This window comes from Lutjanus erythropterus, chromosome 20, assembly GCF_056507025.1.
Source record: "Lutjanus erythropterus isolate fLutEry1 chromosome 20, fLutEry1.hap2, whole genome shotgun sequence".
Classification (NCBI taxonomy): Eukaryota; Metazoa; Chordata; class Actinopteri; order Lutjaniformes; family Lutjanidae; genus Lutjanus; species Lutjanus erythropterus.
This window is the reverse complement of record NC_139336.1, coordinates 18,398,243-18,411,238: the sequence shown is the minus strand read 5'-3', so window position 1 is coordinate 18,411,238 and position 12,996 is coordinate 18,398,243. Positions and strand designations below refer to the sequence as shown.

The following is a 12,996-nucleotide window of genomic DNA, read 5'->3' as shown; positions in this document are numbered from 1 at the left end:
TTTCCTTTAATGTAGACTGTAGAAACCTATATCAATCTGATTCAGAGATGTGAGGTTTAGCCTAATATGCAGGGTTCACAAACTTTTTCATCTCAAGACCCCCTCAATATTAGACCACAGACCCCCAACTTGAGAGGATTTTTTCTAAAGGGAAATACTCAGAGTATTTTTTCAGTTTTTATATTTGATCATGAAGAAGTTTTGTATTCAATCAGTGATCAAACTAGGATAACTTGCAATCAATCAAAACAGCCAGGCGATCAAAGATCACAATAAATTACAATCAATCAAAACAGCAAACTATTATTCCAAGTTACAAAAAAAAGTAATAATAGTTAAAAGCTCAAATATTCCTCTTTTGCTAGGGACGTCCTACAACCCACACAAGGATTTTAGTTTGAAAACTACTGGCCTAGCAGATTCATCCAACCTACAATATTATATGGCCTAAAAATAATATTGCTCTTAATAATAACAGCCTTAATATAATAATATCGCCTTTCGTTGTTACCTCCTGGAACAACTAATACTCCTGGGGTCCATATTTGAGAAAATACATAAAGTTAATGAATGGTTATATGTAGGCACTTCATATTCAAGTCAAGTTTTGTTTATGTAAGGCCAAATTATACAGAAGTTATTTCACTTTTCATATAAAGCAGGTCTTGACCGTAGCCTCCTGACAACCTACCTCACAACAAAACCCAGTTCAGTTGAATGATACTGCATAAAACATCAGTGGTTAAAAAGTAAATAATACTCAGAGTAGTTTTGGGGAAGAATGCTTTGTACTTAAGGGGACAGTTGATTTAAAATTCAAAAATATATTCCTCTTACCTGTACTGCGATAGATAGTTTTGGTGTGAATTGCTGGGTTTTAGAGATATCAGACGTAGAGATGTCCTTCCTCACTCCAATGTAATGGAACTAGATGGGACTGCCTGCTTACTCTTTAGTAAGCAGATAGAAAAAGAGGAAAAAATATTTCCTACATGAAACTGCTCACAACAAGGTCTTTGGATTATTTTGAGTAACAGAGTCATGATTTCTGGAAAGAAGTGCAGATGTTGAACTCTTGAAACCTTTTCATTTTTGCACTTTGAGCACGTCGAGTACCACTTAGTTCCATTAGATTCGAGATAAGACATATTTTCAAAATTGTAACTGACACCTAGATGGATAAATAGTAAAACAGGTAAGAGGAAAAATATCTATTTTGGTTTTAGGGAGGTGTGTCCCTTTAAACATTTTAACACCTGTAGGTTTACCTTATTTTGCAACATGTGCTCTTGACCTAATGCCTACTAAGTTATTCAGAAATGTTTTTAGCTGTTTGGTGGAGGATGTCCTTGAGATGTCCTGGGTCTACATTTGATATACTGGAACATAAATGTGATATTAGTGGCTGTCCTGTAATGTCACCAAGCAGACACAGGAAGTGAAAATGAACTCCTTCCTGCAGTTTCATTCTCACATGTCAAGTAAACTTAGATTGCTCTGAAATTGTGTAGATGTAACGGTGCCTCTTGGTTTAACAAAAATCACACAGTTCAAAGCATTTTCTTTTGAAAAATATGAAACATTTTAATACAGTAATTCACAACATTACATGCTTCCACTGTTCAATATTTCTTATAATCCTACACAGAACCACATGCAGTGTGCTTTCCCAAGCTTAGCCTGGAGAACTGGAGAGCAAACTAAAAAAAATATCTTTAATTTTCAAATTAAATGGCCTATAAACATACTGCACACAGAGATTTGAGAAAGATGATGAACTCCTTAACAGATAACATGGATATATGTCTTACAGTACAAGTGGATGTAAGCCTTTATAAAAAAAAAAATGAATTCAGTGTGTATCCGCATTGCTGATTTTTACACAAAGCTTTTAATGAACTGACAAACAAAGATCTTTCTTTCAGGGCAACAAATGTCCCATAATATCCTATAAACTGTACTACATCTGAGTGAGTGGATGTGCACAATAAATTCACTGATGTCTTCATCAGTTTATTTTCATCATTATTTTGATCAGATTCAGAGTTGTTTTGCCACTGGTCTGACTAAGTGACAAAAACTACGATTTCAAGGTGCTTTCCAGTAACATCACACTGATTCAAACTCTCATTCAGCCCTAAACATGAGCAGCTAAGGGAGGAAATGAGAGTTATAATACAAAATGTTTCTCCCATAGTCCACTGGTGTTATGTTCCACTCCAGATTGACTCCATATCACAACCACATCCTCAGCAGCAAGAGGCTGAAAAGTGCACCGATGTAGTGGAGTGTGTTTAGATTCCAGGAGGGGGCGCTGTTACATAGGTCTGAGTCACAGCAGTGGATACGAACCCCTGGCAGCTCCTGCTGTTGGCAGTGTCTGGATGTGGCACAACCACTGGTCAGGACGATACCCAGGGCCGCTAGAGGGACAGGAGGAGGGAGACAGACAGTCAGAGAAGAGTGACGAGCTGTTGTTTGGCTCAGCAAGAAAAAAAAAGCATAAATAAGCACCAAATACTGCAAGCGTGTAATGAGGAAGACATTTAGAGATCTTACAGGCACAGCCCACAGGATGTCTTCACAGCTAAGAAACCAAGCTGCTGACAAACAGTACATTTTGTGCTGCATGGGGAAGCACTGACGGAGAATTCAGATTTAAAATCTGCATTATTTTAATCCAAATTTATGTGAGAGCTACAAATCCACTGGAGACTGTCATTTCTGGTTGTCACGCAGCCTTGAAGAAAAAACGCTGTACTGATAACGGGCCTCCAATAATTACTGCAACACTGTTTGTGTCATATTTTGATTGTCCAGAGTGCATACAGCAGATCTATTTAATTACTTTATTGGAAAGGCCAGATGAACAAAGTGAAGGGCTGATGGGGTGGATGCAAAGAGCCAACAGTACACCTTATTTTTTCACTTTATTCCTTTTGCACAATTTGAGAGCAAGCATGTTCAAAAATATAGAAAAAGCAATGCACAATTTTAATGCTAAGTTAGAAGCAGCTTGTTGTTTTAATGAACCTAATGTTGTATTTAGTATCTTTTTTTCATTCACTTTGACTCTTCTAAATTCTGTCTGCTTAAACAACCGGAATTAAAACGTACAATAATCTGATTTATAAATAATAAGGTCTCTGTGCAGGCAGAACCAATGAATGGGATAATTACCCAACTAATAAAATAATGATCTTCCAATAAACAGTGTCAACACCCATAAACTTAGAATACCGATGGATAATTTATCTTTAACTTATGAGTACAGGGAAGTGGAGAATGACTCTATGACCATAATTGTACAAAAAGTCGGGAAACAAAGCAATAATAGAAGGAAATAGTATTGATTTAAGAGCATACAATATGTACATGATATTATCATATGTGAATTATTAACATGATATCAGTATTTAATTTTTTAAATATCACAGTTATTGTCAGTATCGGTATACCCCTAATTTGAATCTAAGAGCAGCAATTCTTATCATGAGTAAATTCTAAATAAATAAAAGTTGTAGCCCTACTCCAGTTCAGTTCAGTTAAAGTCATTTCTATAATAAGATTTTACTGATGACCTTCTCGCACTCAATTACCACCTGACAACATCTCTGTCATTTTCAATCCCCTTGACAAATGACTGTCATTTTAAAATCCAAGCTGAAAATGAAGAGTGAGGAAGTTTTCTAGGTGAGAGCAGCAGGGCCAACTTGAAAAGATAAGCCCAGTTTATTCATTTAAATTATAATGATTCTTATTATAGACCAGCGGTTCTCAACCATTTCGAGTCGCCAGAATATTCAAGTCAATCAGTCTATTATGAAGAAAAAACACAAAGCAATAATAATAAAATATGGTCCTCATACCCCATCATGCCAAGTGCTGGACTGAATAGTTAGCACGACTAAGCCAGTCGTAAACCTGGAGAGGATCATGCGATTGCTTGTGTGAGTATGTGTGTATGTGAATGACCAACAGACCTGAAGCTTGTCCCCAGCTTCAGCCTGTTATTTTCCTCACATATATGTATATATATGCTGAAGAATCACTGTGATTCACAATTTTCGGAAAACCTTTATTTATGGCTCCACGCTGGCGACAGGGGTGGCCACAGGCATGATGTTTTTGGAGCATCTCACTGTTATGAACATGACATGTCAAAAACGCCTTGAGGGGATTTCTTAAAATTTGCTACGAACATCTCCTTGGACTCAAGTATGAACTGATACAATTTTTGTGGTCAAAGTTCATCAGTGACCTCATGTCCATCCCATTCTTATGAACACAATATCTCAAGAACACCTTGGGGGAATTTCGTCAAACTTGGCTCAAATTGCCAGTTGGACGTAACGTTGAGCTGATTAGATTGTGTTGGTCAAAGATGAAATGTCACTGTAACTTTACAGTATCTCAGGAACGCTCAGTGTGATTTTCCTCAAATTTGGTACAAACATCTACTTGTACTCAAGGATGAAGTGTTTCTATTTTGGTGGTCAAAAGTCACTGTGGCCTCACAAAACATGTTTTTGATCATAACACAATTCACTTATGTTGACAAAATCAATTAAAATGTTGGTCTTTACAAAGGTGTTACATCCAAATATTCTTTTCGAGATGCCTGGTGAAGATCTGTACTCTAATAAGTGCACTTTTCTAGTCAGTGTTTGCATCTGCTCAGAGAATGGTGGATTTGGTTAGTAATTTCTGGTTTATGGTTCTAACATTTCTTGAAGTATTTTTGAAGCAGTAGTCCCTGATTTCACTGAGAGCTGTTTACTGGCTCACATGCCGAGCTGCTTGCCACATTATGTTTTTTTTTTTATCCTTCACAACCATCTGGTGACCCCTGGAAATGATCTTGCGACCCTTATGGTTGAGAAACACTGATCTACCCTGTCTAGACATTTTTGGCCACGCTTAAATATAGGTTGGAGACAGCGAAGGAGTGAGAGGACATTATGTTTAGGAGAGAAGGGTTTTGGATTGGCTAGGGACAAAGGACAGAATGTCATGTAACTGAGGACAAAGGGAACTAGAACTCTATAAAACTCTTATGGAGCTCCAGCATCTGTTAGATTTGGGTTTGGCGGGGTCACATGAAGATTAACAGGCTGACTGGCCACAGATTAATACCAAGACACTGCTTCAAGATTTTGACAAAGTGCTTGTCACACTGTGTCTGATGAGCTCTTGTCAGTCCTTGTCTGAGCTTTCCGTTCCTGTGAGCTGATGGAAAAGGTGCCTCATCAGCCCTTTTCAAAGCGGGCGAACTGAGTTTAGACATCAAGCGAAGGAACAGCTGGATCGTCCACGCTTCCATGGATATCAGCAGAACTACTCATCTGGCCATCACTACCCTGTCGAGGCTGTCCACATCCTCCATTTGACTTCACATCAAACAATGAATGACTTATAATTTACTCAGCAAAGCACACCAAAGTAGGGTTATGTAACTCTCCTCAGTGCAATAGAATATTCACATCAGCGGACAAAGAACGTTTACATGAAAGTATGATTAAAAATGATTATGCCAATGTCCAGTGGCACGCCAGAGGGAATTCATCGTGATTTTATAATCTTCTACCTCACCATTAATATTCTTCAAATAAGTATCACACTCAGATTCATTAGCTCGCTGAGTTAGAGGATGAAGAGAAGAGAATAAAAAGGCGAATATGATTTAAGTTTATTAGTCGTTAAATATTGCTCATCATGGAGGTTTACTCACTGCTCTCTGTCTTGATGCAAAAGCGGTGTTTGAAGCCTTTATGTGAGTGGGCGCAGGTGATGACCTCTGGGTTGGAGCAGCCCACGTCCACGTACCTCTGGCCCTGGATGATGTTGCAGCCATAGCACTGCAGCCCCTTGACTGCAGGGGACAGATAGAACAGGACACGTCAACTTGTTAAGGCACAATTTAAGATGATGTGCTTGTTAGTGTAAAACCACAAGAAATGCCAAGAGATTATGCCAAGAAATTTGTGTTCTTAAAATGATGGGAACACCGTCAAGTGTGAATCATGCTGTACCTGCCTATGCACTACAGACAGAGCATCCACACAGAATCTACGGTCAGCCCTGGGAGATGCTCACATCTGCTGCCATGATTGTGTATATTAAGATTTAGAGATTTCATTTTCAAATATTAAGAGGAAAGATTTGAAAAATTAACAGATTAGCCAAAGACCTGTCTGGCACAGAATTGTTCTACATCCAGGAAAAGATTGACACCTCAAGGGACAGGATATTTGAAAATATTCAGTGTAGAGAGAACAACTTGAAGTGATACTTCGGATTGGGGTTGTATGAGGACAGCAGATGACAGTCAGCACGTCCCAAGTTTGGAGAAGCGGCAGGGTCAGGGTCAGCAGCAAAATGTATTTTAGCTGCCTTAAAGATTGATGAGTTTGCGTTATTGTGTGACTGTGGTGTTTTAAAGGGTTAGTTCAGAGTCACATAATCACACAGTAACACAAACAAACTAAGCCAGAGATCAAGATAGCAGTGTACAGGCAACTTCTGTGGTCGGCAAGGTAAAATGACTGGTTGTTTTAAAGGTATAACAACAGCATCCCATCAAAAAATGCTGTCAGACATCAAGGTTATGCTCTGCACACCCTGTCCACGGCAGTACATTGCTTAGCTCCTCCAAACTTGGGGTGTGCCAACCATCATCTACTATAGTTAATGCACTATGGATAACTACAATTCCACTTTAAAAAAAAATACTGACTATCCCTTTTTTTGCCAGGTTGGTCACAGTAGGTTGCATGACAACAAACTTTGCTATGTTGACAACCTTATCTCCTGCAACATCTTATACCATATACTACTAATTTGTTAATAATTTTAGCAAACTATTCCCTTTATTTTTTTTTCTGAGGCACATTCAATTTTTTTTTTTTTTTGGCTGGTGCATCAAAATATTTGGCATCACAGAATCTGGTCCTTTTGGATTTCAGGTAATTACAACTTGTGCGACACATTGGTTTGAAAAGTCAAAGTGTTAACTGCCAGACTCTTTTCGGTGTGGTAGACATCTAACCTCGACCAACCTTTTGTTTGGCCATTTGTCATTTTGTCCTCAGCATATATGCTCACTAAGGTTGACTCTGTCCTCATTTTTGACCTCCATGGTAAAAAAAACTAACTGGTTCGTGGCTGCAGATTTTTTAGATCAGTTGGTAGAGCATACACCCCATGTGCTGAGGCTTTTAGTCCTCTCCAGGACAGGCTGTGGGTTCAGTTCCCTCCTACAGCTCTTTGCTGTGTGTCATTCCCCCACTGTCTCTCCCCATAAAATGACCATGATACGTCATCAGAGATTAAGGAAGCTTGCTAGCTTGAAATACTGGCTTCCCCAACAAAAATGCTACAGCCAGCATTTTCTCCTTTGACATTTACATTTCAGTCCAGAACCTATTTAATATACAATCAATTGCTCCAACTCATTACTTGGACCACGTGGGTCATTTTTGAATGCTGGGGTCCTACATATTGCTCCTTTAATTCAGACCCTGGTCCCTGCAGTGGAAACACACTGAGTTCCTCCAAAGGTTTCTAGTCCCTTGGGAAAGTTCATATGGTGTTAACGCAAATAGTCCTTTTTTTCAGGAGCTAAGCAGCACATGAACAGTGCAAATTAGCTCATTTTTAAAAATCCTGCATCTCAAAAGTGTCAAGATTTCCGGTCTCAGTGAGGAACATTGCTTTGGAGTCTGGTATTTGTTCTTATCTTGATGATAATTGACTCTTCTCTTCTCTTCTCTTCTCTTCTCTTCTCTTCTCTTCTCTTCTCTTCTCTTCTCTTCTCTTCTCTTCTCTTCTCTTCTCTTCTCTTCTTCTCCAGCTTCTTCTTAAGGGTGACTCACCCTCCAGTAGTACACCCCATCCCAAGCCGTCTGCCTGCCAGCTCCAGCTTGTGATCTCAAAGCTATGTCTCTACCACTCAGCACCCTGTAAGTGGAGGAAGCTACAGAGCTGAGGAGGACTTGAGAGGAACTAAATCAACATGCAGCTAGACTCTGGTGTTTATTTTTCCTCTCAACTGAGGCCTAAAATTGATAGATTCAGTTAACATGATATTTTGCCAAAAAAGATTTGCTTCCTGTACATCGGATCATGATACAATTGAACTTTCAGAAATGAAATGCCCCAAAGACTTCTTTCATCTTCAGCTCCCTCTTCTCCTGAGCCACTTGCCTCACTTCCCAAATGTCCAACTCTCTCAAGAAAGTAGAAGGCTAAGCCCAAACAGAACAAATCCACCAGAGCTTAAAAGGATTGTCCGTGAATTCAGACCACTCACACACCTGTGCCTGACCTCCAAAATCCCACACACACAAGATGGAAGATCAGCTTTGGCTGAAACCAATCCTCCCTCTTTATCTGTGCAAACCTGTGGACTCAGTGTGAGGGCACAGAGCGGACGTGAGCCTCTCGCTGCCTCGGCTCTGTTAAATAGCCCACCAAAAGCTCTGATGGAGCTTTCGGGAGCAAACTAATCCCGGGCAAATGCTCTTACAAAAATCACTTTAGAAATCTGCTGGAATCAATGTAAAGCCTCACAGGGACAGTGAGCACATGCCAGCCTTTAGGGGGATGTGTCATATTCCCCTGCTGGTGATACACCAGGCAGTCAAAGCTCTCATAAATATTAGAAGAGTTCATTAGAGCTGGGAAATGGCTGTGGAAATTAAAAAGAAAAATGTGGAGTGGTCGTTTACCTTTGGCTAACAATCCGATTTATCAGTTCACTGTGAGGTGACATTGTTACACACTGAAAAACTGCCCAGTGTGAGCATTTGTCAACATAATGAGGACATATTGGCAAGAAATTCAGCTTTCATGGCACAGTGCCATTTATAATAACCAGATCCTCTCCCAGTATGCATTGCAAATGTTAATTAATTCTGTATATATCAAAATATATCGTGACCTAAATCTGATTTAATCAATAATGGGTTTTGAGCATGTTTAACATGCATGCAAATCTGCTTGGAAAGCTCATCTGCATTTCAGAATTGAGCCAATTATTTTCATAATGCTATTATATGGTTTATACATTTTATAAGAAACATTTTAAGAGGAAAGAAAGGAAAAATAAGCAACATAAGCTGACAGACAAGAAGGATTTTAACAATTATCATGGGAACATTAGGATTTCATTTTATTACTGAATTTCTGTCTCATTATATTTTAATATGTTTTGCTTTTGCGGTAAGATTTAGAGTAAAGTGATGCTCAAAATTAGGTTTTAAGGCACCTTAAACATAGTAGACACTAATTATTAATGCAAGATTATTGCTGTAATCAAGAATCATGTGATACATAATAGGTATGCTAATGTGGTATTAAGCTCAGTGTCCTCAGACAGTTTGTTCTTTGGTTATGACTCATTAAAACCTCTCGATATGATCACTACCACCTTTTCTAAAAAATTTTCTATTTTCTATATTAACTATATTGCACTGCAATTATATCTATGTCCAGCTATTTGTTGCCTCATTCCCCGCCTTTCATGGATGTTGCCCTATTTATGAACGCCACATCATTAATCGGTCCAGGAGCTCACTTCACCCTCTGGTCTGGATTTGGGATCAGAGGTGATCTGACTCAGACCAAAACACCGAGATACAAATTGAGCAAAGCGCACAACATCACTCCCCCTATTCTTCTTCTTCTTCTGCTGTGGTCTCTGTGCTGAAACAAAGGTTGCAGCCAAGCCAAGTCAGGTCAATTGTTATTGCTCTGTAGGGAAATTTAGTGTGCCACCTATGGATATAACCTATTGTTAGGAGGCATAGCTTTGAACTCCCAAGTCAATTACATGCAGCACAAAGGTATATATATTGGACTCATCTTTCAGCATGCATGTTCATTGTATTGATGTGATTCATTCAGTTGGTTTCGCCAGCCTTTTTCTACTGCTGTGCTATTTTAATATTGATTTTTACAATATTTTTACTGTATTTATATCCTGTACCGCATGTGATATATCACCTGTATGGATGTACAGTATGTTTTAATTATGTTCCCTGCAAAAGGCTGTAGTAAGTGAGGATTACTGTGATATCATTAGAGCTCAGCTGACTTTTTCTTGTCTGTCACATACAAATCTCCACATGCACGTGCGCACACACACCCACACACAAACACACATGTACACACACACAACCTTTTCATATGTCTCCATGCTTTGCAAAATACATTTCAATACATTTTTCCAAATATTTCAATACCAAAATCCATCCTACTCACCCTGTGTCAAGCAGAGTGCCCAAACCAAGATAAATCCAAGTCCATACACCAGCCAGGTATGTAAAGTCATGGATGCAGCACAGTGGTGATGGTCAGAGGTCAGTGCTGGAGGAGCGAGAGCCAGATATTTCCCTCTGCTCTCATCTAATAGTCCACAGAAACAGACAGAAAGAGAAATCTAGCAGAGCTCCCACTTCCCCAAAGCCTGAGCAAGCCCGACTGTGCCTCTCTCCCTCCACCCCAGCCTCCTCAGCGAAGCTCAACGCAGTGTGTGTGAGTGAAGTGGCAGTGAGAGTCCAATGAGAGGGGGAGCCAACCATCCAGGCAGGCAGTCAGTCAGCCCAGCAGCCAGCCAGCCAGCCAGTCAGGCAGGCAGGCGGGCAGGCAGGCAGGCAGAGAGATGAGGGGGAGGAAGAGGAACTAAATAAATGAGTGTCTTCCTCAGTGGTCTTCTCACGTCCTGAGTAGGTGAAGCTGGTTTGATCACTAAAATCCTCTCTCATGTCAGCCCCTGAAGATAAAAAAGAGGAAGAACCACCTTCTCTCATCACACAGATGAAAACAAACAGTGTAGCAGTGAGTGTGGTCCCAAACACATCAATCAGGATTAATTCCTGATTGATAATCCATCTCTTCTAATAATAGCCCTATCACAATGTGTTAAAAGCCCAGGCACTAAATGGGATGGCACACTGGTGGGGAGGGCCCAGGTTGGCGTGTATGTGGAGGGAGCATTGCCAAAGGACAAACACAGACAAACACACACACACTTTCCCAATGGGGCAGGTTATCTCTGCGCGGTGTATCACTGCGCTCGCACACTGGGGAGAAAATTCTATCTAATCAAGAATTAAAGAGTAAATCCTTTCTTAGAGACTGTAATGCCAGAGGATAAGGCAGGCTTTGCGGTAAGCCCTCATTCCCTCCCCACCCAAAGCAACATATGGTCCAGCCTGATAGATGGCTGCCAATGATCGCTGTCATTCATATTAAGACATATTTACAGAGGCGAGTGCAGATTTTTGCACATATGTTTTGATTACAGCTATTTTTTTCATGGCCTCTCATCATGACTTCCAGTTCATATTTTTGATGTTTCTGCACACACACACACACACACACACACACACACACACACACACACACACACACACACACACACACACACACACTCATATAGGTGCCTCCTTTTATTTGTAAGTGTGTGCAGCTGCGTGTGTTCTCTCTCCTCTCTGTGCTTTTTATTCATGACTCATTGTTTATGTGTGTGAGTGTGTGAAAGAAAAAACAGGGCGAGAGGACAGAAATGCCAGCAGTGTGTACTATCTGTGTGAAGCATATGGTAGGTAGAAACTGTCATGTGGACAGTTGTGTGTGTGTGCTTGCATGAAGAGGTGAGGGAGGAAAAGATGCTGTTTTAAGCTTGGCTTTAATCAATAGTCATGTGTGTGTGTGTGTGTGTGTGTGTGTGTGTGTGTGTGTGTGTGTGTGTGTGTGTGTGTGTGTGTGTGTGTGTGTGTATGTGTGAATTGTAACCTTAAAGGGCAGATCCATATTTTTTGTTTTTTAATTAGGTCTTTATATCATTCTGTGGCTTCTCAGCAGTGTTCCTTAAATATTCAAATCCGAACGTTCAAATTTTGGAGCTCTGTATATTTTAGCGTCACAAATTTCCTTTTGACCCGACGCAGGTCTCTGCATGATGGTGTTGATACATACAAAACCCTGAGGTTAAAGGAGGGAAGGACACGAGGGCTCTAACCTACACCTCTGCTTTTTGCTAATGGTTGAGTGGGCGTTTCCATTAGAAAAACCTGGGAGAGAACTCAGATTAAATAGTTTGACATCTGATAAAATACACTTAATTTGCTTAAGTGTAAATGAGAAGATCGATGTTTCATAAATATGAAGGGTCATCTGTATCCAGACTCATCCACTTCACTACACAACACACCGTACAGCACAACAAATACACCAAGCCATGATCTTTTCCTAAGCCTGCCCAAATTGTTTTTGTGCCTAACATTAGTTGTAGTTTTGCCTAACTCCAACAATTTTAGGTGTGTGTCTTGTAGGCATGTCCTGTAGTACTCTTTACCTGTAGACAGACCTCTTTGAATTAAATATGAGGAATCCAGGGAATGTTTTGCTTATTTTAGCACAAAAATTGGAAATGGAGAAAACAACTAGCTTGGCTCTGTCTAAAAATCCGGCTACCAGCGCCAAAAGCTCATTAATTAATACATTATATCTTGTTTGCTTAAAGGTGAAATATGCAACACCCTAGCCTTCAAAAAGGGGAACTGCAGTCCAAATTCAAACTATTGAAGTAAGTTGTTTTCTCCTCCTCCCAATGCTTGAAGTTCAGGCAGGTCGCCTGCAGGTGACGACGACGAGTCCTGAACTGCAAGCTGATCAGCTTTTCATAACTCTGTCAGTTGTCTGTCAATGTAAAGTTAAAGCTGTTACTCCAGAAACAAAAGCCCACTGCTCTGAAAACACACTCTTATGTTAGAGATGGAGTTGGAGTACTTCTCACAGATTCTTAATGATTTCTCATGACACTAACTCAGTCTGCAAACATTCTGCATTAATTTTAGCTCCATGTAAAGTGAATAAACATGAACTCAGCAAAACATGAGATGTCTGCCAAATTTGCAGATCATGTTTATATTACATTGGCTGGTCCTGAACCATATTTGTATGCCTGCATGACATGCAAGTCAGGTTCAA

The 12,996-nt window shown here is 39.9% G+C and overlaps 1 protein-coding gene across 1 annotated transcript; it reads right to left on the bottom strand.

Annotated features, from left to right (window-relative positions):
• Positions 1–1,617: 1,617 nt before the first annotated feature.
• On the bottom strand, positions 1,618–11,264 carry LOC146308359 (uncharacterized). Its single transcript, XM_084746174.1, has 3 exons — positions 10,264–11,264; positions 5,732–5,872; positions 1,618–2,423 (listed from the first exon to the last, which is right to left on the bottom strand). The coding sequence occupies exons 1-3, from the start codon at positions 10,331–10,333 to the stop codon at positions 2,236–2,238; spliced, it is 399 nt and encodes a 132-aa protein (XP_084602300.1). The 5' UTR covers positions 10,334–11,264; the 3' UTR covers positions 1,618–2,235.
• Between the last annotated feature and the right edge of the window lie 1,732 nt (positions 11,265–12,996).

What these genes read in the sequence shown, in the direction of transcription:
- LOC146308359 (XM_084746174.1), bottom strand. Translation starts at nt 10,333, where the DNA reads ATGACTTTACATACCTGGCTGGTGTATGGACTTGGATTTATCTTGGTT. An exon ending in GGCACTCTGCTTGACACAGG is followed by an intron (nt 5,873 to 10,263) that starts GTGAGTAGGATG and finishes TGTCCCCTGCAG; the next exon opens with TCAAGGGGCTGCAGTGCTAT. An exon ending in TTGCATCAAGACAGAGAGCA is followed by an intron (nt 2,424 to 5,731) that starts GTGAGTAAACCT and finishes CTGTCCCTCTAG; the next exon opens with CGGCCCTGGGTATCGTCCTG.